Source organism: Miniopterus schreibersii (assembly GCF_964146895.1).
Source record: "Miniopterus schreibersii genome assembly, chromosome: 12".
NCBI classification, from domain to species: Eukaryota; Metazoa; Chordata; class Mammalia; order Chiroptera; family Miniopteridae; genus Miniopterus; species Miniopterus schreibersii.
In genome coordinates this window covers 72,295,689-72,319,969 of record NC_138112.1, presented here as the reverse complement: position 1 = coordinate 72,319,969, position 24,281 = coordinate 72,295,689, and the positions used below count along the sequence as shown (strand labels likewise).

At 60.3% G+C, this 24,281-nt stretch overlaps 1 protein-coding gene across 2 annotated transcripts; it reads right to left on the bottom strand.

Moving 5' to 3' along the window:
* Positions 1 to 20,823, bottom strand: NADSYN1 (NAD synthetase 1). 2 transcript variants are annotated; one of them, XM_081154008.1, is made up of 21 exons: positions 20,578 to 20,823; positions 19,117 to 19,177; positions 17,361 to 17,477; positions 14,815 to 14,868; positions 14,423 to 14,512; positions 13,111 to 13,162; positions 12,457 to 12,545; positions 12,196 to 12,313; positions 11,973 to 12,104; positions 10,596 to 10,670; positions 9,631 to 9,755; positions 9,244 to 9,292; positions 8,525 to 8,627; positions 7,796 to 7,964; positions 7,283 to 7,418; positions 6,232 to 6,338; positions 5,871 to 6,002; positions 5,412 to 5,481; positions 3,033 to 3,161; positions 2,434 to 2,610; positions 1 to 819 (listed from the first exon to the last, which is right to left on the bottom strand). In XM_081154008.1, the coding sequence occupies exons 1-21, from the start codon at positions 20,660 to 20,662 to the stop codon at positions 769 to 771; spliced, it is 2,121 nt and encodes a 706-aa protein (XP_081010134.1). In that variant the 5' UTR covers positions 20,663 to 20,823; the 3' UTR covers positions 1 to 768. The 2 variants fall into 2 exon arrangements, with proteins under 2 accessions (XP_081010134.1, XP_081010135.1); XM_081154009.1 differs by lacking the exon at positions 19,117 to 19,177 and having other exon boundaries at positions 20,578 to 20,818.
* Between the last annotated feature and the right edge of the window lie 3,458 nt (positions 20,824 to 24,281).

The window sequence follows — 24,281 nt, the reverse complement described above, 5'->3', positions numbered from 1 at the left end:
TCACGCGAGGATATTTTTTCCCATTGATTTTTAGAGACAATGGAAGGGAGGGGGTGGGGGAGAGAGGGGAAGAGAGAGAGACATCGATGTGAGAGACACATCAATGGGCTGCCCCGACCAGGGGCAGGGATTGGACCTGCAACCCAGGTATATGCCTTTGACTGGGAATCGAACCCGCAACCCTCCAGCGCTCGGGCGACGCTCTAACCACGGAGCCACGCTGGCCGGGGCTGAGGGTGCCTTTTCCCTGCTGGGGGGGTGTCAGGAGGCCAGGGAGGGTGGAGGCGCTGGCCCCGAGCACCACGGCTTGAAGCCTCGCTGGTGGCAACGGGACAGAGGAAATCCGTATCCCTGCAGGTTCAGGTCCCCAGACAGACAATGACGATGACGGGAAACAAACGAGGGAGAGGAGGCAGTTTAGAGAACAGGGGACAGCGGGAGTCAGGAGGAGGGCAGAGGAAGGGAAGGAGACAGAGACTGCCGAGGAGTCCTCCTGCACCCTGCCCCGCCTCCCCGCCCGTCCTGGGGACACGCAGGAGCACGTGGACAGAGAGGCGGGGAGAGCGCTCCCCTCGAGAGTTAAAAGTCACCTTTATTTAAGGAACTAGACTTAAAAGATCCCTCTCCCTTGAACCGTGAAACAAGCCTTGTTGGTGGTCCCCTTGCCGGGGGGCAGGGAGAGGCTGAGCTCTGCTCGAGGCCACCAGCGAGGCCGATGTCCCAGGCGGGGTCCTGGCAGGCGGGGCGCCCTCCACGCAGGGCCAGGCCTCAGTCCACGCCGTCCAGGTCCTGCCGCTCCCTCCTCTCCAGCTGCAGAACCTAGGAGGAGGCGCCGGGTGAGAAGGTGGCGTCCCCAGGCCGCCTTGAACGACCGCGCTGTTGAAATTCGAGATTCACACCAGAGGAGGGTCGCAGCCTTGGACCCGGGAAACCAAGTTATCGCTCGGTATCGACCACGTGCGAATGTGGCTGGACACAGACACGTATCCGCACGGCGGGCCCCGCACTCGAGGGACGGCGGGGCTGCAGGTCCCTCTGTCTCTGCCTCCGTGGCTTCTCGGGTTTCTACATCTGCCCATCTTCTGGATGCGCGGCCTCTGGACCCCATTCCTGATCTGGGGGAACCACTGCTGGGCGCGTCGAGGTGGGGACCAAACCCTGCCTCTCGCCAACTCCATGTGGGGCTGGGGCGTCCTGTGCACTGTAGGACCCACGGACCCTCCCCCCAAAAGCGTCCCCTGGACATTGCCTGATGTCCCCTGGGGGCCACACACCCTCCTGAGAAACACGGCCGCAAGCCACAGAGCACAGTGTGACCTGGCTCCAGCCCCAGTTACCCCTCAGCCCTCAGAGAAGCCTCCGGGTCACCAGGCATAAAGTGGGGGCTCCCCAGCCCCGTATTCTCTAGCTCAGTGGTGTGCTCAGCACAGCTCATGTCCAATGCAGCCCGAGCTCACTACTAGCTGTCGTTTTCCTCCCACCAGATGATCACATGTGCTCGGGGGTCGGGGGTCTAACCGCTGTCTGTCGTGGGAAAGGGAAGGAGGGGAGGCCTATGCCTTTTTTTTTTTACTTTTTTTTTGTTAATCTTTGCCCCAAGATATTTTTCAGTTGATTTTTAGAGAGCGTGGAAGGAAGGGAGGGAGGGAGGAAGGGAGGGGGAGAGAGAGAGAAACACTGATGTGAGAGACACTTCAATCGGTTGCCTCCTGCATGTGCCCCGACTGGGGGTCAACCTGCGGCCCAGGTCTGTGCCCTTGACGGGGAATCGAACCTGAGACCCTGTGGTGGGCGGGCCGATGCTCTAACCACCGTGACACCGGCCAGGGCTACACCTGCTTTTATTTATTTACTTACTTTAATATATTTTATTGGTTTCAGAGAGGAAGGGAGAGGGAGAGAGAGAGAGAAACATCAATGATGAGAGAGTCATTGCTCGGCTGCCTCCTGCAGGCCCCCGACTGGGGATCGAGCCCGAAATCCGGGCCTGTGCCCTGACCGGGAATCGAACCCTGACCTCCTGGATCCTAGGTCGACACTCAACCACTGAGCCACACCGGCCGGGCTGTACCTACTTTTAAGATTGACTTTACTAACCCTCCCTTGAGTCTATTATTAATTAATTAGAAAAAGGGACACAGGGTGGCGTAGAGCCTGTGAAGCCATCTGCCTGTGCCAGCTGTCCAGCAGTGACCACGACTGGCCCCATATTCAGACCGAGAGGGACAGCTGCTCATCCTGGGGTAGGTGACCCCAGTGAATACGGCACAGCCTGGAACAGCACACGCCAAACTCTGACGTCAGACCTGCCGATCCCTCTGCAGAAGGAAGGGCGATAACAATGCCGCCGTGCCCACAGGAAGCGTTCCAGCCCCCGACGGCCACGAGCTGGGGCTGCTCGCCGGGCGCCGGGCGGCCACGCCTGCCCCGTACCTGGCTCTCTATGCACCGGAACTGCCACGGCCAGCCCACGTGGTAGAGGAACGGCCGCAGGTCGAACCTGTTGTCGTCGGGGCTGTAGCTCTCGGCGTGGTAGGCGGGCGTGAGCGTGGTCATCTTGTGTCTGTTCATGGAGTACTTGGAGAAGAACCGCTTCACCTTGTCGGCCACCTGGCGGGCGAGCGGGCACCAGGCTTTGAGACAGAGGCCGGGGCCCTGGCCCGAGTCTCCCTGGGCGGCGCCAGCTGGCGGGTCCCTGCTCCATCAGAACGTGCCCGGAGGCGGGCGGGGACAAACGCCGGAACTCGGGCCGGGCGGCGGGCTGAGCTAGAGCCACGTGGGTTCTGAGGGCTGCGCCTGGGAGGCCTGAGCTGGGGTCCCGGGAAGATCCACCTCCCCAGGCTCCCGGGCGGTTCTGCGGGGACCAGGTCCTCAGGCTGCGGCCCTGGCAAGCCTGACACAGCAGACAGAGGTGATGGTCTGACCTCATGTCCACACTCTGACCCCACAGGAAGGGCGCGGGAGTGTGCTGTGAGCCCCGAGCCCGTGAGCGTGCCCTGGAGAGGGGAGGCTGAGCTTGGGCCGTGGGGTACCTGTCGAGGGCTGCAGGTGTCTCGCCACATGTGCAGGAGCTTGCAGAACATGCTGTAGGGCCCGGCCTTGGCGACCTTCCGGAGCCTCCCGAAGACCGAGAGCTCTGCGTACGTCATCCCCATGTCCTCCTGCGGGATGAAGGGTGACAGCCAGTCAGCGCCCGAGGAGCTCACAGCTTCCCGTGGAGACGGGAGCCAGGGCGCAGGGCCGGGAGGCATCCCCACCCGAGAAGGAGGCAGGTTTCAAAAAGGACCTGCCCCGGCCGGGTGCTCAGCTGGCTGCAGTGACGTCTCCATACGCCGCGGTTTCGGGTTCGATCCCCGCTCACGGCACATGTGGGAGTCAACCAATGAATGCACAGGTGAGCGGAACAACAAACTGATGTTTCCCTCTCTCTCTCCCCTTCTCAAATCAATTAAAAAACCCCCACAAAAGTGAAAAAAAAACACACGTCATGAATGAGACGTTTGGCTCTGAGGACTGAGATGGGCCAAACGGCGGCCCCTCAAAAAGTATGTCCGTTCCCTAAGCCCCAGAACCCCCAGATTGCGACTTCATTTGGAAAAAGGGTCTTTGCAGATGTAATTAAGGATCTTGAGATAAGATGAGCCTGGATTTGAGATGGGCCCTAAATCCAGTGACCGGTGTCCTTAGAAGGGACAGGAGGGGAGAAGCCGAGCGGAGGCCATGGGAAGACGAAGGGAGAGGCCGGGCAACGTGGCCACAGCCCAGGGCCGCCTGGGGCCCCAGGAGCTGGAGGAGGCAGGAAGGGCCCTCGCCCAGAATCTCCGGGGACGCGAGGCCCTGCCGACACCTGGACCTCGGACTCCGGCGAGCGGACAGACAGCGAGAGAGTGAAGTTCCGTTGTCTAAGCCGCCCAGTCGGGGTGTCTCGTTAGAGCAGCCGCAGGCACCCCGATACAAGGACCAACCTCAGACCCTGTGCCTGCCCCCGCTGGGCCCGCTGCCTTTCTTAAGGACAGAGGACAGAGAAAAGGGAGCGGGCCGCGGAAATCGGGGCCACGCGAGAGGCCACGGGATGCCTCACGCCTACTCAAGGCTCAGCTTCAGGCCGAGGCTTCCATGAGCCACACGCCTTTTTCAGCGCTGGCTCCAACTCCCTCTCATTTCCTGCCTCCCGCCCCCCCAAAAATGGACAGGGTTACAAATTAGTGACATAGAGACATTTTAGAAACTTACAAAGTAAAAATAAATGGGAAAAAACCAAAAACCCTCACTCCTAGATAACTGATGGGTCAAAGAAGAAATCCCAGGAAAGTCAGAAAAACGTTGTGAGATGAACAGATAAGAGGACCCGGGCTGAGGGGGCGATTGTCGCCGTAAACGCCTGTATTTAAAAGGGGAACCACCTCAAATCGTCAGCTAACCTCCCTCAACCCTTTTTGTTAATTTATTTGTTATTTTTCAATCCTCGCCTGAGGATGTTTTTCATTGATTCATAAAGGGGGGGGGAAGACAGAGAAATGTCGATGTGAGAGAGAAACATCACATCGGCTGCCTCCCCTATTCGCCCCAACTGGGGGTTGAACCCACAACCTGCATATGAGCCCTGACCAGGAGCTGAACCCGCAACCCTCTGGTGCACAGGACGATGCCCAACCAGCCGGGCCACGCGGCCAGGGCCAACCTCCCGCCTTCCGACACCAACACGTGGAAGGAAGGAAGGAATAGGTCGGGGGGGGACTTGGTGGGAAAATCAACTGTGTTTCCAGCCACTGGCAACAAACCCCCCCAACGTGAAATTCAGAAAACAATTCCATTTGCAATAGCTCCAAAAAGAACCCATCACTGAACACGTGAGCTGAAGGAAACACACGCACACGCAGACCCTGGAAACCACAGAACGTCGCCGACGGACAGCAGCGAAGGTCCAACTAAACGGGAAGGCACCCCTGGTTCACGGGTCAGGAGGCAACACTGCGGGGATGGCGACTCCCCGACTCCCCCGGGCTGACCGACAGAGCCAAGGCCACCGCTACGCAAAATCCACACTGGGTGTCCTCCTGCGGCAGAAACTGACAAGCTGATCTCACAATCCTACGGAAATCCAAGGGACCCAGGGTTTCCAACGTTACCCTGAGAAAGAGCGAAGGTGGAGGGATCGCACGTCCCCGTCTCCAAACTCACTACACCTTGTGCCACCCCCTCCTCGGGCCCCAACCTCCAGACGGCCGCCGCGGCGTCGGAGTGTCAAAGGCCAGCAGTGGACGGACGCCTCGCCCGGGCTCCCAGGCCAGAGACGCAGCGCAGGGGCGCGGTTCCCCGGGGCGGACAGGCGGCCACGCAGGAGCCCGGCACAGACGCGCCGGGAGCGGGGAGACTGGGCGGAGGCACGGGGACAAGGCCACCCCCATTACCTCGTCGGTCTGGGACACCTGTCCGTTGGTCAAGGGCTCGAGCTCAGCGGTGGCCGGTGCGGCCAGGATGCTGCGGACAAGAGACACAGAGAAGTCACGGCGGCTGGACATTGAGTCAACAGAGGCTGCCAGCCCCGGGCCACCTACTCAGCACTGGGGGGGGCGCGGGGTGGGACTCCCGACTCCCAGCCTTACGATCGTGGGGGACGGGGTGATGGGGGACGAGGGGTGGGGGACGAGGGGGCTGCGGCTGCCCGATCTGGACAGAGCCACGGGGACAGGGGAGCAGGAAGGAAGGAAGGGAGGGGGTCCCTGGTCGTGGGATCCCAGGTGCCACGGAAGGAGAGACTCTTCATCGGGCGGCAGGGAGCGGGGGGGGTGGGTGGTGGTGGCCGAGAGGCGGGGGCGGCCAGGGAGGCTCAGGGCCGCAGCCCCAGGCGCCGGGCAGGCGGCACTCACCCCCGCAGGGCCGAAAGCTGGAAGCGCTCGACACAGAGCTGGATGAAGACGCGCAGGTCGGTCTTGCTGACGCCGCCTATGGGGTTGATGTCGGCGCTGGAGCAGTCGTACTTGGTCAGGTAGCCCAGGAGGCTGCCGCGAGAGAGCGCGGGGGGCTCAGGGCGGCCGACCCGGGGGGCGGGGCGCTGGCAGCCCAAGGCTGGCTTTCCCGGGAGGCCTGCGGAGCCAGAGCTGGGCCAGTCGGGGGAGACGGAGAAACCCGCCGGGCTGAGGCAGGCCGTGGGAGGGCGGGGCTGCGGGGCTCACCCTCCGAGGTCCAGGGTGCGCAGGGCCCCTCGGGGCGCCCACCGGACCTACGCACCTCTCGTCCACGTTGGCAGATCCGAGCACCAGGAGTCCGCCTGGCGCGCCCCGGGACCAGAGGCTCAGCTGAGCGAAGAGATAGGCGAGGACCATCCTCAGCCGAGCCTGGACGAGAGGAGGGAACGCGTCACCCTGTGCGGGGCACGGGCACGGGGGACGCGTGGGCTGCCACCCTGTCCCGTCGCGGCCGGGGAGGAAGGCTCGCCCCGTGCAACCTCGGACAACAGGACGGTTAGAGGCACTCGGCGTCCTAGTGTCCAGGGAAGACGGGGTGCCGGAGCCCCGCGCAGGCCCCCGGGCGGGCCCATCTCCACAGCGCCGTGCGGGCTCAGCGGCGGCCGAGTCAAGGACGGAAGGGCCCGGAGCCTGGGGCCGAGGGTTGGTGGATGGGAGAAATCTCGGCCACCGCGTCCACTCCCTTCACCGCTGGCCTTTCCGGAGGGGTGGCCACCCGCGTCCAGCAGAAAGGGGACAGAGAGAGGACAGCTCCAAGCGCTGGAGCCCAGGGCCCCTCTTTGCCTCCATTCGGCCCCCCTGCGGCAGCCCCGGGGACGGGACAGTGGGTGGGCCACTCACCGAAGATGCAGAAAAGACACAGACACGCTGTGCACACTCGCACCGCAGTCTCACCAGCGCACAGGTCCTCACACCCACACCCCCGCACTCAGGCACACACACGTGCACTCAGACGCTCACAACCCGCGTGCACACTCAACACTCGCAGCCCCATCTCCCTTGCAGACTTTCACGTTCACACTCAGCCACGCTCACACACACTTCCACACACCACGGTCTCCGACACCTCACGCTTACGCAACACGTGTACACACGCTCACACCCCTATCACTCACCCGCACCCCCCCCCAGGCACCCTTGCTCTCACATGGTCGCACACGCACACGCATGCACGCAGACCCGGGCCTTGTCCAGGAGGCCACATGCTCAGTGTCCCCAGTGGGGCACGCAGGCCACTGACCCCAGCGCAGGCCATCCCCAGGCCCCCCGCAGCCCAGCGCAGGGACCGTGGCCGGGCCGGGGAGCTCACTCACCTGCACGTTCTGCAGGGCCAGGTTCTCCCGGCTGCTTCCTCCGTGAGCCGCAAACAGAGGCCTTTTACCCGTGACCAGGCTGAAGATGCCCAGGATGGCCGTCACGGCGGGACCGATGCCGAGGCTGATGTGGTGGCTGGAGAGAGATGCACATGCGTGTGAGGGGCATGTGTGTGCGTGCGAAATACATGAAACTCACCACCCTAACCATTACAAAGTGCACGACTCGGGCGTTTCGAGCACCCAGCTCTCTGGAGAGAGGTCCTGTCCCCGCCTCCCTCAGGTTCAGGGGCTGGCAGCCTGCTCCACGTGACCCCGCACACGTCAGCCCCGCGGCCTGCGCCCGGGACGCAGGACGGAAGGAGGGTGGACATCGGACAGCTGGGATTCGGGGTGAGGCTGAGACACAGGTTCCCTGAAGCCTGCTCGGCCCCTGGATGCACGTCTGGTCGCGGGCACAGTTTCCTGCGGTCACAGCCACGGACCCGGGGCCCTCCCCTGGGACCACTCTACCTTCCGATCTGCTGGGCCAGCTCCCGGGCCCTGTCGCTGGTCTCCTGGGAAGAGTTCTCGCTGGCCATATAGCAGGTGGTCAGGAGGCGCCCGCAGAGCTCACGGGGGTCCTGGGGGGTGTAGCTGTCCTGGCTCACGAGGGTCCGGACATCAGCCAGCACCTCCTGATCTGAAAGCCGCCAAGCAGAGCAGTGGCAGCCACATGCTGGGCACGAGGTGCCCGAGGAGCTCGGTCCCTCCCCATCACGCCAGGAACCTTGTCCACGGCCCTGTTTTTTGGTTCTATCACTAAGGAGACGGCCAATGTCAAGGCCTGGAGGGGCAGATTTGAACTTGGGTTTGCCTGACCCGAAGCCTGTGTGCTCTGCACCGGCCACAGTGACAGCACGGTACATGCCTGTGACTCCACGGCCACGGCACACGCCTGTGAATCCACGGCCACGGCACACGCCTGTGAATCCACCGACATGGCACATGCCTGTGAACCCATGGACACGGAACATGCCTGTGAATCCACGGACACAGCACATCGGCCCAAAACCCTGGGCAGGGACTTTAACGGCCTTGCTGGCTCTGGGCCCCAGGACCTAGGCAGGTTAGGACAGCTCATGAAGCCCAAAAAGTCGCCTCCACCCGTGACGCCCATGACCTGGGGTTTTCCTCCGCTCCCCCCACGGGCAGCCTGAGCGCTGACCCCCGGAGCCTCCCTCAGGCACAGACGTCACCTACTTCCGTTTTTCACGGCCTCGCAGACCTGGTGGCACATGGAGTAGACGAGGCAGGCGGTGGCCGCGCTGTCCACCCCTCCACTCAAGGGCAGGAAAAACCCCGCCTGGAACAGGCCAACCAAATGCAGGCGTGAGCACGGCCTCGGAGATGCGGTGTGCCCACAGCTCAGCCCCGCTCCACCCGCAGACCCTGACGGGCGCCCACAACGCTTGCGGGCGTCTGAGTGCACAGGGGAAGGGGGGGAACATGCCTTGCATTCCCCACTGTGGATTTTAGGGGGAAGGGCCTTCCATTGGGGGAGCTGCCAAGGCTGACTCCCTGGTCATTGGAGACGGGCATGACCCTAACCTGGCCCTACACAGAGCCCTTTGGCCCCTGGCTAGTGCAGACCAAGCTCCTAAGTCCAAGTGGAGAAACGCTTTGGATCGCCTGCATTTAAAAACAAAATCACGCCCGGCTGGTGTTGCTCAGTAGTTGAGTGTTGACCCATGAACCAGGAGGTCAGGGCACACGCCCGGGTTGCGGGCTCGATCCCCAGGAGGGGCGTGCAGGAGGCAGCTGATCGCTGTTCTCTCATCCATGTTTCTCTCTCTCCCTCTCCCTCCCTCTCTCTCTAAAAAAAATCAATAAAACATAAAAATGAAATCACTAGCCTGCCACAGAATCAATGCAAACCGGCGAAAAGGGGAGGGTTGGCTGGGGAGACCCCGCAGTCTTACCTGGTGGCTTCGCCTTAAAAAATCCCAGAGCCAGCAAGCAGGTCCGAGGCTGGGGAGCAATGGGGGGGCGTTAGGTTTGGGAACTGCTGCCCGGGGCCGCAGCTCACCTGCGGCAGGTGCCTGGGGGGAGTGGCGCCCGTGAGAACCGCCAGCAGCGCCGGGCTCTCCGGGCACCGGTTTGTTTGTTCTAAGAGTCTCACTGAACTGATGCATTTTAAGTCTCAAAACAGCCCTGCCCTTGGCCCCATGTTGAAATGGGAAAACCGAGATGCAGAAGGGAGAAGACAGAGCCTCTGTCTCCAGGTCTCAGGGCAAGGAAGCGTGGGTGCGGGGGGTGGGGCCCGGCGGTGGGCCACGGGTCCCCCCTGCACAGGAAGGGCCACCCACCTGATCTCCTCGCCCGCACTGTGGTATTTCCACTCCACGGGCTCCGACAGCGGCTCCAGCAGGTCCTCGTGGCACGAGAGGGCAAAGTCCACCTTCACGCGGGGGTAGGGGCTCACCCTGCTGGCCTGTGGATGGAGAGTCACCGCAGATGGTGTCCCCCGAACCAGAACCCTCACAGGGTCCGCCACGGGCTGAGAGCAGGACCCTGCCAGCCGGTGGGAAGCGCACGTCAGAACCGCAGCGGCAGGCCCTTCCCACCCGCGGGACGCCACGGTCAGAAAGACGGACGGTCACAACACGGGCGGGGACATGGGGGGACTGGAGCCCTCGTGCGCCCATCACCGGTGGGGTCGAAAATCGGGCGGTTCCTCAAAAGATTAAAACGTAAAATAACCACGGGACGCAGCTAGTCCACTCCCCGCTCTAGGAGACAGGGGAGCTGTGTCCACACCAAAACCGGGGCCTGTGCTCACAGCCGCACGTTCGTCACAGACAAAAACGAGAAACGGCCCACGTGTGCGTCAACGGATGCGGGACAAACACGACATGGGTCCATCCGGGCAACGGAGTATTACTCGGCCATCAAAAGGAATGAAGTCCCGGCACAGGCCGCCACGGGGATGGACCGTGGAAACATTCTGCTCAGTGAGAAGCCGGTCGCGAGAGGCCACACGTGGTGCGAGTCCCTCTGTGTAACTACCTGGCACAGCCAGACCCACAGACAGGAAGCAGGCCGGAGGCCGCCCGGGCCGGCGGAGGTGACGGGTCCGGCCCCACTTTGGGGCGCTGAAATGTTCTAATGTGGTGGCAGCTGCGCCGCACAGGCACGAGTCTGCTAAAAACCACGGCATCAAGTGCTAATTCAGTGAACTGTGTGGTGTGGGAAAGACATCCCAATAAAGCGGTTAGTTTTTAAAAGAAGTTTCCGGGTCTCTGGCCAGCATCCCACAAGGGTGTCCACCTACCGCCAAGTTTCGAGATGAGATCTCCGCCCTGTAGCTTCTGACATCCTCCAAATCCAACGTGGCGGTGAGGACTTCCTGGAGGAGTTTCAAAGGAAAGGGTGAATTCCTGTTCTCCCACGCACGCGTGCAACCCGGCCACCTTAACAGGTGCGACAAACGGCACAAGGTTGAGTCACGGCTTCCGAGGCCAAGACTGGGGCCCCGTGGACTCGAGGGGACCCTGGGGAGGGGAAGGGCCGGTGCCGGTGCTGACAGAGCCTCGGCTGAATTCAGACACTTCCCAGCGACAGGAGGTAATTCTGTTGGTAAATGTCTGCTGGGGGCTTCTGAGACCATGGGGTACAGGGGCCCCTCTTCCGCCTTTGAACTTGACGGTGTGGAGATGGGATGGCTGGAGCCCCTGCAGCCACCCTGTGACCACGAGGAGGGGCCATCGGAGAATGACACCCACACAGGGGACGACTGATCAGGGGAATGGTAGCGAGGTGGAGCCAGAGCCCTGCGACCCACGCCAGGGTCCCGGCCCCAGTGCGCCTCTAACCCCAGGTGAAGCTGGGGTGGGGGAGGTTCTGCCGTCTATGGCAGAAGAAAAGAAAGGTTTTAATTTGCAAATGTTATTCCTATCTACAAAAAAAAGATTCCTCATCAAATCACATTACTAGAATATCGTCTCGCTACGTGCAAGCGTAGTGAGGGGACACCATGGGGTGACATGGGGCGGCTGGGGCCACCCTGCTCCTGCCACTCGGACTGTGGGCAGCTGCCTTGGTCAACACTGGGCCTGACTCAGGTTGCAGACACCCACGAAGGGACAGAGGTGAAGGCGCTGGCGCATCCTGTGGCCCTCCTGTCATCCCCCACGTGATGGGCCACGGAAGCCACTGCTTCTCACGTGAAAAAGGCAAAGAAAGTGTGAGGCCACAAAAGAGACCCTGGAGAGCGTGACTGTTCTCGTGAGAGGACCCCGCCCCACCTCCCCCCGAACACTGTCGGCTTCCGCACGGTGCCTGAGGGGAAGAGAGGCAGGTGCCCCGGGACAGGGTCAGGCTCCGTGGTGGCTGAGACGGCCCAGGGGCCAGTTTCTCTGCGCGTCTTTGGCAGATGAGGGAGGAGGCTGTGGGCGGCACTGCCTTGGGCCTGAGGACACTGATGCCACCTCCGTCCCTGAACACTTGGGCACAGTCAGGAGGGAATGGCCCCGCAGACGTGCACAGGAATCCCTCTCGCCAACCGGGTGAAGGGGAGGCAATCAGGCAGGGCACCCACAGGCCCCGCACTGGACACCCCAGCTGTGGGGGGACCGAGAAACGGCCTTTGTACAAGGATGGTTGTGGAAGGGACCACACGTCACCCCCACACGTGCACGTGGCCCCTCACCACATCGTCCAGCGAGAACTGGGACCCCTGAGCGAAGATGCTGCCGTTCATGGCGATCATGGCGCAGCCGTCGTAGTAGAGCCGGTCCCCGTCGCAGCCCTTCTGATTGGCCAGCAGGTAAATCCCACCGTTCTGGAAAACGCAGGGCCAACGGCGGGGTCGGCGGGGTCTGTGGCCGTGGCCCATCACCACGGCCGGCCACCGGCTCCTGCCATCTGCCTACCTTGGTGGTGGCCATGGTCACCAGATCCACCCTGGCGTGGGCTTTGCGTAGCACGTGGTGGCTGCTGGAGGCGTTGGTAAAGATCTCCACACCATCCAGGCCCATTTCGATGTGCGGGCTGCAGGCAGAAGCGGGTGAAGGTGAAGGGAAGAGACTGCTGCGCCCCCAACCCACCCCCAGCCCCGCGAGCTCCCGGGCATCTCCACAGCCCAAGCCGGGGACTCCAGGTGGCCGTGTCAGGACAGGGCTCTGCGGGCTGACCTGTGGGGCGTCCAGAGCTCTTCGCAGATCTCGCTCCCGATGCAGGTGTCCCGCGTGGCCAGCACTGCGTCTCCAAAGGGCACAGTTTCCTGCAGTCGGGGGACAAGAGCACATGACACCCAGGGCCGTCCCCGGCTGGGCTACGTGCTGATGTAGGACCCCGACGTCGCTCAGGAGAGTGTCACGAAGGCGGCCGTTTTCTTTGAGCCCTAATGCACCCTGAACTTGGAGCACGCCCAGCCCAGGGCCTGGCAGCAGCTGGCATCTCCCTGCTGACCTCAGGGGCCTTGGGTCACACATTTACCAGCCAGGAGCCATGGTCCGAGCTGCCCCGGAGCTCACGTGGCTGCAGCAAATGGACTCAGCACTGGAAGTGTCCACTGCACAGATGGCCATGGTCATCACGGTCACGAGTGACCCAGCTCTCACTGGTCGAGGGCTCCTCAGGCTTGGCACGGCACTAAGTACCTTTCCACACGGTCTATGCGCTTGACGTGTTACTAGGAAGTAGTTCAACCCTGGGCCAGAAATGACCCGACCGGGCTCACGGTGGTCCCGTTACCTTGACCCGAAGGCTCCTGCCCCACCGCGTCCACCACTGGCCTCGAACGGTGACATCGGAGTGAGAGGTGCCTTTTACTCCCCGAGACTCACCTGTTTCGTCAGGTCCTGGATCATCCGCGGGAGGAAATACTCCTCTGTCTGCCTGCAAAGGAAGCACCGCAGGTCTGAGGACCCCCCGGGGAGGCAGAGGACTCATCTGAATGGGAACCAACCCGGCGGGGGGCTGCGAGCCACGGGGCGGCGCCGTCCCCTCCGTCTCGGCCTCCCTCCCCACGCTGTGACCGACGGGGTCACCTGAAAAGAGGGCACATCACCCCACATACAATTACACCCTGCACCATCCCTGAAATAACGGGGTAACTTTGCAAGTTCTGTAAGATGGGACAGAGGAGTCGAATGCACATGAGCACGTCGCATCCCGGGGCAGAGTTTAAAAAGTAGATGGTTCGCCCGGGCGGTGTGGCTCATTGGTTGAGCCACGTCCCAGGCACCAAGAGGTCATGGGTTCGATTCCCGGTCAGGGCATGTGCCCAGGTTGCCGACTTGATCCCCAGCAGGAGGCAGCCACTCGATGCCGATGTTTCTCTCTCTTTCTCCCCCCCTCCCTTCCCTTCTCTCTAAAACCAATAAAAACATATTTAGAATAAATACTAAAAATAAAAACACAGTGTAAAGGTTCCATATACAACAGCAGCAACGATAAATAAGTAGTAGGAGCGACCCTAAGGGGAGAGAAAGCGGGGCAGGGCTTCTCAACCGGGGGCGATCTCGCCCCCAGGAGACCTGTGGCCACGTCTGGAGATTCTGTGGCTGTCGCGAGCGGACGGGAGTCAGGTGGTGGCCAGGAACGCGGCCGCACACCTTTCCGTGGGTGGACAGCCCACGGGCGAGCGGTCCACCTCATGCAACAGGTCCGGCTGGAGAAACCTGGACGTGCAGTCACTCAGGCTGGGGAGTGGTGACGGGGCTGGAGGACCGGGGTGTCTGGCCTGCGAGACACTGCTTATAACTGACTAGCAGCATCAAAGCTGTCATGTCTAATTTTTATTTTTTTAAATATGTTTTTATTGATTTCAGAGAGAGGAAAGGAGATGGAGACAGAAACATCAGTGATGAGAGTCATTGATCGGCTGCCTCCTGCACGCCCCCGACTGGGGATGGAGCCTGCAACCCGGGCTCGTGCCCTGACCGGGAATCCAACCTTGACCTCCTGGATCCTAGGCCGATGCTCAGCCGCCGAGCCACGCTGGCCGGGCAAAACAGTCCTATCTAGACGACAGGTCCCGGGGGGCAGGGGCTTTGCCCGAATTCTGTGGTCTCCCCTACGACCTGGACCACGGCTACGCACCGGGAAGACGTGTCATAAACCCCCGAGGAGCGCCCGTGTCAGGCCTGGACTCACCGGCTCCTGGACCATGGGGTGAACCAGCGCAGCTCGCGGTAGTTCCCTTCGTTTGCCAAGGCCATCTTGGGTCTGATCAGCAGGATCTTCCTACAGGCAGGGGACAAGAGTGTCCCTGAGACGGACGTGCCCGTAGGAGGGGCGGCCCTGACAGGGTGAGGCCCAGCAGGTATCGCTCGGCAGGCTGCCAGGGGCAGGGAAGACGCACACCCAGCGCAACAGGGCCGCCTGTCCCCAAAACCGCCCCGGGGTCTCTCTAACACCCAAAGGTGCCTGTGTCGGGGTGGCAGGGACCGGGAGAAGCAGCGTCACTTGCAGTGCCTGCCCGGCGCCTCGGAAGACACCTCCCAGGGGCCACGTCACAGCCCCAGGCCTGCGTGGGGGCCGCCTACCTGTTGAGAAATATCACCCGGCAGTTGTAGCGGACGTTCCGGTGCATCACGGGCCTGCAGAGAGAGGGGACGCGGGGGCCTGTCGGCAGCCAGCAGGTCATTCCCTCTCGGCTCTAATCCGAGCACCCTCGGCCCTTTCAGAGCAGCAGAGGCTGCTGGGCACCTGTCTCAAATCAAAGTTAACGCGCGGGCAGTGTCTGGCACAGACCCTGAACTGGGAGAGTCTCCTAAGCTGGCACGAAGCCGCCCTGCTCGGGGCTCCTCCCCCTAGAACGTCCTCAGGCCTCCGGGGCGGCCACCCTCCCTGTGCTGGGTCCTGCTGCCCTGTCACCGCTCCATCTCCTACGGGCCTCCTGCAAGCCCTGGCCCCTCCGGGTTCTTCTGAGCGCCTCCCGGACGGGAGCCCCTGCCAGGACGCAGGCTGCGTGCCGGGCGGTGGCGATCGGCCAGGGGCACCCGGCCCGGGCGCAGACAGGTTCACCCACGGCTCTGCCTGGACCCTCTCTGGGCAGACACTGTGCTTCCAGTCTCCTCCCCCGCCCGGCATGTCCCCTCTGCAGGACGGGCCTCAGCGGGAGAGCCGGTGGCGAGCCTGCCCCGGGTGAGAGCGCAGGGGGCTCGGGCGCAGGGGCGCGGACCGAGGGTGGACCACCAGACGCAAACAAATAAGCTAGTAAATCATAAATGCCCAGGGACACAAGCAGGCGAAGCAGTGACGCTGGGAAGACTAAGGCCACGTGCCACCCGTGTGGGCTTTAGAATCAGGTGGCCTGGGTTCCAATCCAGCTTTTTCTGGGCTAAGTCAGGCTGGCCTCTCTCTTCCGCCCCGTGCCCAGGGGGAAGTCAAGGGCAGGATGCACCCGTCCTCCCCAGTCCCGGCCTTGGACAGACAGGCAGCCCCCAGGACGCACTCCCACCATGACGGTTCCTATCCCTCCCCAGAGCCAAAGCAAAACACACTTGTTTCATGTTTGTACAAAATGTATACGGCGTGTAAGGTAAACATATAGGGTGTTCCCCCCAAAAGCGTACGCAGTGTATATTAAGATATATTTCATTTTCAAAATGTAACAGGATCTAGAGCTATCAGCTGTTAAAGTGAGTTTACGTTTTTCGGGGACACCCTGTATTTTAAGTAAAACAGAGGCCCCCAGTGAGTATCCGATCTCTAACTGCAGTCAGCCTCTTAAACAAATAAAAAGCACTACAAGAACAATTGAAAGCTTAAAACACAGAACCAAACAGCCAATGCCACACGTGGGAAAGTGCTTTCATCCGGCGTGGGAGCGGCGGTGACGTCTGCCCGAGAGAAAGGACCCCGAACACGGCACAAACGCGCCAGCTGTCGGAAAACCAGAGTCACGCAGCGGCCGGCCAGCAACAAAAAGTCCAGCTCCGCCGGGGCGAAAGCAAGTAAGACAGTTTCCAAAAGGTACCCGTCGTTCTAAGAGTCTCTGTTTCGTTTTTCTTTCTTATTTCGCGCCAGCCCTTTGCGACGGAGCCGGAGACCACGCGCCTCCAACCGCCAGAGCGGCACCGAGACTAGGTGCCTTCTCCAGGGGCGTAACTTGGAAACACAATCCGAGGAGGCGGACGTCGGCCACGACATGACACAGCTGTGAGACAGAGGACAGAGGACAGAGGACAGAGGGCGGGCCCCCCAGCCAGGGAACGCTGGCACCCTCAAGGGGCCAGCAATGGGCTCCTCCCTAGAGCCTCCCGCAGGACCCGGCCTGCCTGGCCCACTTGGACTTCGCCCTCCGGAACCCGACGGCACAACACGTGTGTTGCTTTTGTGTTGTGCCTTTGCGGCCACTTGTCACAGCCGCAACGGGAAACCAGCACCGTCCACACATCAGGAATCACGGTACATGTGGGCTAACTAAATAAACAAATGGAAAGCCCCCCCTCCCCGCGCTGCTTAAGAGAGACGCCACCGCTCAGGTGTCACAGCAGGAGCGAGAACGACGTCGGAGCAGGAGGCCAGCAGGTGCCGAAAGGATGCAACGTGGCTGCATCTACGTGACACAGAACAGAACCAAAGAAGTAAACAGACACAGCACAGAGCCCACCGACGGGCTTGGTTAGCCAAGAGCGGCCTAGGCCCACATTAGAATAGCACGGCCCATGTGACCCCCACCCGTGGGCCTCCACCCGTGGGCCTCCACCGCATATATCTACGCCTGTGGAACATGAACCATATCCACGTCAACACGGAGGGACGTGAAACCGTCCCACGACATCCCTTTAGGTGACGGAAGGGCCGTCTCTGAGACGGGAACACTGCGCTCCCACCTGTGCGAAGCGTGTCACACCTGCACGGAGCTTCCGGAAGACCTCGCAAAAACTGCTCCCAAGGGCTGCTCCCGCTGCGGGGGGATTAGGTGCCTGTGGACCAGGGCGACCTACTTTCCAATATAAGGCCTTTTGTTTCTTGAGATGTGCAGATTCCACGGCCCTGAAGCTAGGAGGGCGCTGGATGCATCACGCCCCTGAACGTCCCTCTTTTCCGAGCCTGTCCTGTCATCGCGCACATCGGCACTTACATTCCCACGTCACAGATGATGTCCTGGGTGACCGGAGACTCCAGGAGGGCGGCCAGGACTTGCAGTGAATGCAAGAGGGTGTCCGACTCGTAATAATGATCCCAGCATCCGTAGCCGCTGCAGGGGGAGAGAAAGGAGCGAATGGAGGGTGAGCCCCAGGGACACACCAGGCAGCCCCGGGTGAGGCGGGGCCGGGGCCCATGGCCCGATCGAGTCAGCTGTGCCCAGGGGCGACCAGGCACTGGGATCTTTTGAAAGCCTCCAGGTGATCCTAGTGGGCAGCTAGAGGTAGGATCCCCGCTGCAGGAAATGGTGCGTGTTACCGGTAATTAAGACACAGTGGGCCCCTGTCCCTTTCTCTCAGTTCTAAGTTACGACGAGACATTCTCATGTCAGAAAGTGTCTGCTTGTGTGCTTTTTTTAACCTTTAATGTGGTCAAAATCATACCGAGCTATAGACAAGGGATGCAAGAGAAACAAAGCGGCACCCACAAAATCCAGACAGGGAAGAGCGTCACGACGGCTCAAAACACCACTCACACCGCTGCTCCCAGGCTTCCGCCACAGAAGCGGGCACTGGGCCCAACGGGCCCCAGACAGGTGTGCCCAGGTCCTAACTCCGAGTGGCGACACTGACCTTACATGGAAAAGGGGTCTTTAGAGATGCAATTAAGGGTCTGGAGATAGGTGATCCTGGGTTACCTACGTGGGTCCTCAATCCAATGACAAGTGTCCTCATAAGAGATAGAGGAGACACAGAGAGGAGGGGGAGGCGTGTGAAGACAGAAGCAGGGGTTGGGGTGACGCGGCCACAAGACGGGGAACCGGGAGCTGGAAGCCGGAGAGGCAGGAGGGACCCTCCCCCGGGACCTTCGGAGGAAGCGCAGCCCTGAGACACCCTGGATTTGGGCCTCTGGCCCTCTGAGCCAGGAGAGAATAAACTGCTGTTTTATCTACTCGTTTATTTTTAAAGGATTTTTAAAAAATGTGTTTTTTATTGATTTCAGAGAAAGAAAAGGAGAGGGAGAGAGAGAAACATCAATGATGAGAGTCATTGATTGGCTGCCTCCTGCACGCCCCCGACTGGGGATCGAGCCCACAACCCGGGCATGTGCCCTGACTGGGAATCGAACCGCGATCTCCTGGATCCTAGGTCGACGCTCAACCGCTGAGCCACGCCAGCTGGGCATAAACTTTTGCTGTTTGAAAGCACCCAGCTCGTGGAACTTGGTTCCAGCAGCCCCAGAAACTGATGCAATTGCTCCAGGATGTCAGCAAGTCCAGGGACAACGAATAATGGTCCCACCACAGGGCAGGGGCCCAGAGGCCAACGGGAAACTAGGGAAGCGCATGGCGCAGTGCACACCGCACTCAGAAAGGAACCTGAGGTTTAAGAGGCGCAGTGTGGCAACTAATCAATAATTTTTTAGTAGAAGTCAAGAAGGAAGGTCACTGCAAAAAGGCAGAGCAGAGTGGTCCCTACTCTCAAGCACAGAAAGGTGCTGAGACCACCCACGAAACCAGGAAACGGATGCCCTGGGACAGGCCCCGGGTCCACAGAAGCAGCCCTGCGCTCGCCAGTTGCCGGGAATCGAGGACTCCCCAGCCGCACGGGGCCTGCTCCTGGGCAGCCCTCTCCCGGGTTTCTGCCGGTCTCCTCCGTGCCCGGTCCCTCCTTCCTCGCCCTTTTGGCCGAGGGGCGCCAAGGCAGACACCTCCCTGCCCACCCTGGGGTGCTTCCGAGTTTTGCTCTCACCATATCTCCAGTTCTGGCCCAAGCCTGTATCTGGCTCCCTTCTGTTTGGCGATTTCGATGCCTACACGTAGAAAGAGAGAGAGAGGGGGGCAATTTCAGCACCTACATGTTCGAAGGCAGATAAACAGTCTGCCGCAGTGGGTGTGATATAAAAACAAACCAACCCGCCCGGCCGGGCGTGGCTCAGCGGTTGAGCATCAACCTAGGATCCAGGCGATCAGGGTTCGATTCCCGGTCAGGGCACATGCCCGGGTTGCGGGCTAGACAGCTGATCAATGACTCTCTCATCATTGATGTTTCTGTCTCTCTCCCCCTCTCCTTTCCTCTCTCTGAAATCAATAGACATATTTAAAAAAAATAAAAAAATAAAAACAAACCAACCTAACCCACAAACGTGCTCCGTGGCCTCCCTGCCCTGATGCAGCCGAAGAAGGCATCTCCCCGACCTGTTTACACCTGCAGGACCTGACATACCGGCAGCACCCAAAGGCTGACCTTGGCACCGAGGGGGTGGAAATCTCTCCCTGGTGGTTTATTAACGAGCACATGTGGAAGGAAAACCCAGCACAGCGAGGAGGCAGGACCGGGAGGCACCGGCGAGCAGCGGGCACCACAAACCTCCGGGTTTGGCCAGCAGCTCCCGGGTGCAGCCTGGCAGAGGCTGGCTGAGTGCAGCGGGCTCTGGCCACCCGAGATCACCCCTCCCAGATTTGCTCTGAGCTCTGATGCCGTGACAGCAGGTTGATATTGGGAAAAAAAAAAGAAGTTGAAGGTCCAAGGCACCTGGCTGAGAAGACGCCCTGGATGGAATCATTCCGTGTCTACCGCTCTCGGCAGCCCTCCCGCGGTAAACAGCTGAGGACAAGACCACCTGGGGTGGCCACACCTGCAGGGCTGCGCAGGGCAGGTAGGCGAGCGTTCCTCTCAAAGGTGAGCCAGCGCAGGTGATAACGCTCTGGGAGGACCCCTGGCCACTAAGCGGCCTGCTCACCTTAATTCCACGTCACCCTCTGGGCCACCTCTCCCAACGCCCACCACCAGGTGGGTGCCAGGCACCAGAGCGCACCCACTGCAGGACGCTGCACAGCACCCTCTCCGGGGATTGGCCACCCCCTGCCCTTACACACCACGAGGATGGGCGGCTAACTCTAGATAGGACCCCAGAGATACTTGAGGGCAGGTGCGCCCCAACCGCCCCGCCCCCCATCTGCACTCTGCGCCCAGACTTTTCCAGGTGTCCCCAGGCACTGGCGAGGGTCCCCCCGCCTGTCCGGAGGCGGCCGAGCAGGCGCGGTCATTTCCCCACCACCCGGTCCGTCCCCGCGCCCCAGCTGCGCGCTTCTGCGGGGCCAGGCTGTGCGCGCGTCCCGAGCCCGCCGGGCCGCCCAGAGGGGACCGTCGCTGCCCCGGCCCCCCGCCGCCCCGCCCCCCGCTGCCCCGGCCCCCCGCTGCCCCGCTCACTCTTTAAAATCCTCTGCAAATTGCCCTCGAAGTCCAGGGCCCACTGGTTCAGCGCGCAGGTGGCCACGGTCACCTTCCGGCCCATCCTGCCCACAGGCCCGGGGCTACTGGCGGGCGCACCGCGGGTCCTTCTGTCCGCGGAGACCGACGGCGCAGGGGCCGGCCCTTCCGGGGGACCCCGCCCGGCCAGGCCCGGCGGACACTGGCCCGCGGAGCCCCGCGTCAGGCTCCGCCCCCAACCGCCCCGCCCCTGGAAGGCAGGCCGCGCCTGCGCGGTGAGGGACGCCCGTGGCTGCAGGTGGCCGCCGGCCCCGCCCCGCCCGCCAGGCCCCGCCCCCTTCAGGCCCCGCCCCCCCGGTCCCGCCCCGCACGCCCGGCCCCCGCCGCTCCCCGGCTCACAGGCAGGGGGGCCCCTGGCCAGGTCCCCAGGGCTGGTGCAGGCCAGGCCTGCCCGTGTCCCCACCCCTGTTTTGTCCCACCCTTCCCCACAAGCTGCACCTCAGGGTGCTTCTGCAACTTGATGGTTTTCCCTGTAGTGTTGTTACCAGTCGAGGGCAGGCCTGGGGTGTGGCAGGAAAGATTTCACAGCAGGCGTCCCGGTGATTTTGAAAGTAAACCTGGGATTAGGGAAAGGAAGGAAGGGCACCGGGTAGGAGGGACAAGGGACAGCCCAGGCGGCGCTGCTTTGGTTCCCTGGAAACCTTATAGGAAAGAGGTGGACCACGCTGGGCTGCGTGAACTCACTGAGAAGAAGGCTCAGTGACAGGCCCCGGCCGGGGTGGCTCAGTGGTACAGTGTCAGCCCATGCACCCAAGGGTCTTGGGTTTGAGTCCAGATCAAGGGCATGTACCTGGGTTGCAAGTTTGTTCTGGGCCTGGTCAGGGCTAGCGTGGGAGGCAACCAATCCGATGTGTCTCTCTCACATTGATATTCACCCCCTCCCCCTCCTTCCCTTCCACTCTCTCTAAGAATCAATGGAAAAAATATCCTCTGGAGAAGATTAACGCCTCCCCCCACTCAAAAAAAAAGGGTTATAGTGACAAAAGTGAGCCAAGGTGGGGCTGCTGTTAGCTCATTGGAAAGTCAGAGAAAAAGGGGGCCTTGAAGACGGTTCAAGGGGTGAGCCTAGGACGAGCAGTTGCTATCTGTTGCTCCCAGGTTGCAAGTCTTGTGAGGACCCTTAGAGTTTAGGAGAAAGAAAGTGAAAAATTTCATGCTGAGAAAAGGTGTGGGCATGCTTCAGAGACAGCCTGAGCTGGCATCCTTTGTCTTGAGGGTTTTTAATCTCTCTTCTGCGGGTGGAACCCTAGGGGAAGTCTCAGGGGAGGGTCTTAACATTTGTTTTCCAGGTGTGCCCTTCAATATGTTGATTCATCAAGATGAGCGGATAGAGGGGTCAGGGTCATTCTCTGGTCAGTTTCATCTTTAAAGAATGTCATTGAAGAGGGACCAGGACTGAGGCAGGTCCGCCTGGCACAGTTTGTAATGTGCAAATTATTTGCTCCTAAGTGTCCTTGGTTAGGGAAAAAGAGACTTTGTGATTCAGTAGCTGGCTGTAAGCTGCTCAATTTGTTTGGCCTTGTTTCATTACTTAGTCTCAGCTTCTCTCATTCCATTCCCCAAAGAATTTTCCTAGCTTCTTACTATTCTGCCTCAGTGTCAGATACATTCTTTCCATTATTTTTGCCCCCCCCCCAGCACAATTTATCGGTTCAATAAATTACTAGTAGCGTCCTACACACACCCACACTGTTGCCATTCCCATTCCTACAGGCCTCTCCTTGGGGCCGCCTATGGTGCTGTTCGAAAAAAGAAGTCAGAGTGGAAGGACTCCCACTGGCCAAATATAGGACAATTTGAGTGTGCAAAAAATAATTTAAAAAAAAGTTAATGACAGTACAGAATCATAACTCAATGAGGAAAAAAACCTATTAGTCCATACTGACAAAAAGTTAAATAGGAGAGGAAAATTCTGTACAGAAAAATGCCAACATAGACGTAGAAGGAGCGATGAAATGAGAAAATCACCCTTCTGCACCAAGAAGTCAGCGATTCTAGATGACTGGGTGAAAGGTTGTGGGAGCAGCATATTGACACAGTATCAAAGTGTCACTCCTCAGGTTACTTTTTAACCATTAGAGGAAAAATGGTGACACGTGGCAGAAACAACCTGAACCACATGTTCCAAGTTACCATCGACAATGGGACAAAGTGACATCGTGTTGCGTCCTGATATGATGCGCAAAGACACGACATCATCTACGTAGCATGTTATCCTGCCCCAAAATGCACCACCTAAATGCAGAGTCGAGGAAAACAGCCAGGCCCAAAAAGAGAGAGAGCAAAAAAAACTAGCCTCGGCTCTTCAAAAATGGTCATGTAGGTGATGTCATGGGAGACCAAAAAGATACGGTGAAACCAGTTATAAAGGCTGCGTCCCTGCTCTAGATTAAGGAAGGCTCAGGAGCCAAGGCAGCTAAATGCACCTGTGGTTGCCTGATTAGGTCCTGGGTTTTTTAAAAGGGCTATAAAGGACATTACTGGGACATTGGGGACACCGAGTATGGACAATATATCAGATACTAGCATTGCATCGATGTTAAGTTTCCAGAGCGTGGTCATTTTATTTCAGTAATATAGAAGAAGGGCCTCATTTTTAGGAGAGGGACACTGATGTATTTAGGAGGGAAGTATTATCTGTAGCTAATTAATCGTTCAGGGGGGATGTGGGGAGGGGAACGTTGACATCTGCTGAATCTAGGTATATGGGTGTCACTTTGCTAATATTCAACGGGTGTGTTTGACATTTTTCAAAATAGAAAACTGCAGGGAAAATAAATGTCTGTGAGGGACATAGAGATGTGCCCAGCAGATCCCTCTGACACCCCAGGTGTAGGAAGTGAGGTCTGCAGACACCTTCAGCTGCCCACCTCTCCAGGGATTACCTGGTTGTAGGTAGGGCTGCCCAGCCCAAGGTCATGTCCTTGCAAGGGTGGCCGGTGTCCAACCACTGATGGAGGCAGGAGTATATGGTTGGGCCCTTCCTGCCCAGTGGGACAACTCTGAGAGGCTCTCTTGTCACCGGGGCCTCCCCAAGCGTTTGGCCAAAGCTCAGGGGTGGGCTTTGCAACTTGGCTTCTCCCTCTGCCCAACCACGCTGCTTCCTCCGCTCCACCTGGGCGTGATCACAGGTGTGATCACAGGTGTGATCCCTGATAAACATCCTACTCTAAACTCCAGGTCCCGGCATGGCCTCGGAGCAGAGAGCCCTGCCTGCCACTCCCAAATGAAACTGCTCTGCGCACACTCCGTCCGCTCCCCTCCTTTCATCTTCCCCACACGGCTCCCCACCGCCTGACCCCCTATATTCCCCCTTGGTGGTTTATTGCATGTGTCTCCAAAAGCAGGGAGTTTTGTCTGTTTTGTGGACCCGGCACCAGGACACCAGATGCTCTGTATTTGAAGCCTCACTGGCAGGAGAGGAAACTGAGGCACGGGGTAAGCAGCCGGCCCACGCCCCGCACAGTTGAGGAGGGACAGAGCCTCGTGGGGGTTCACTTGCTCGACCCCCCACTCCCCGCTCGCAGTTCCCAGCTCCTGGGTGCCCGGCTTCCCGCCCCCGTGGGGCGGGGCATCCTGGGGGCGGCCCCCAGCTGTCAATCTCGCGCCCCGCCTCCGCGGAGTGGCGGCCGAGGTGGCCCGGA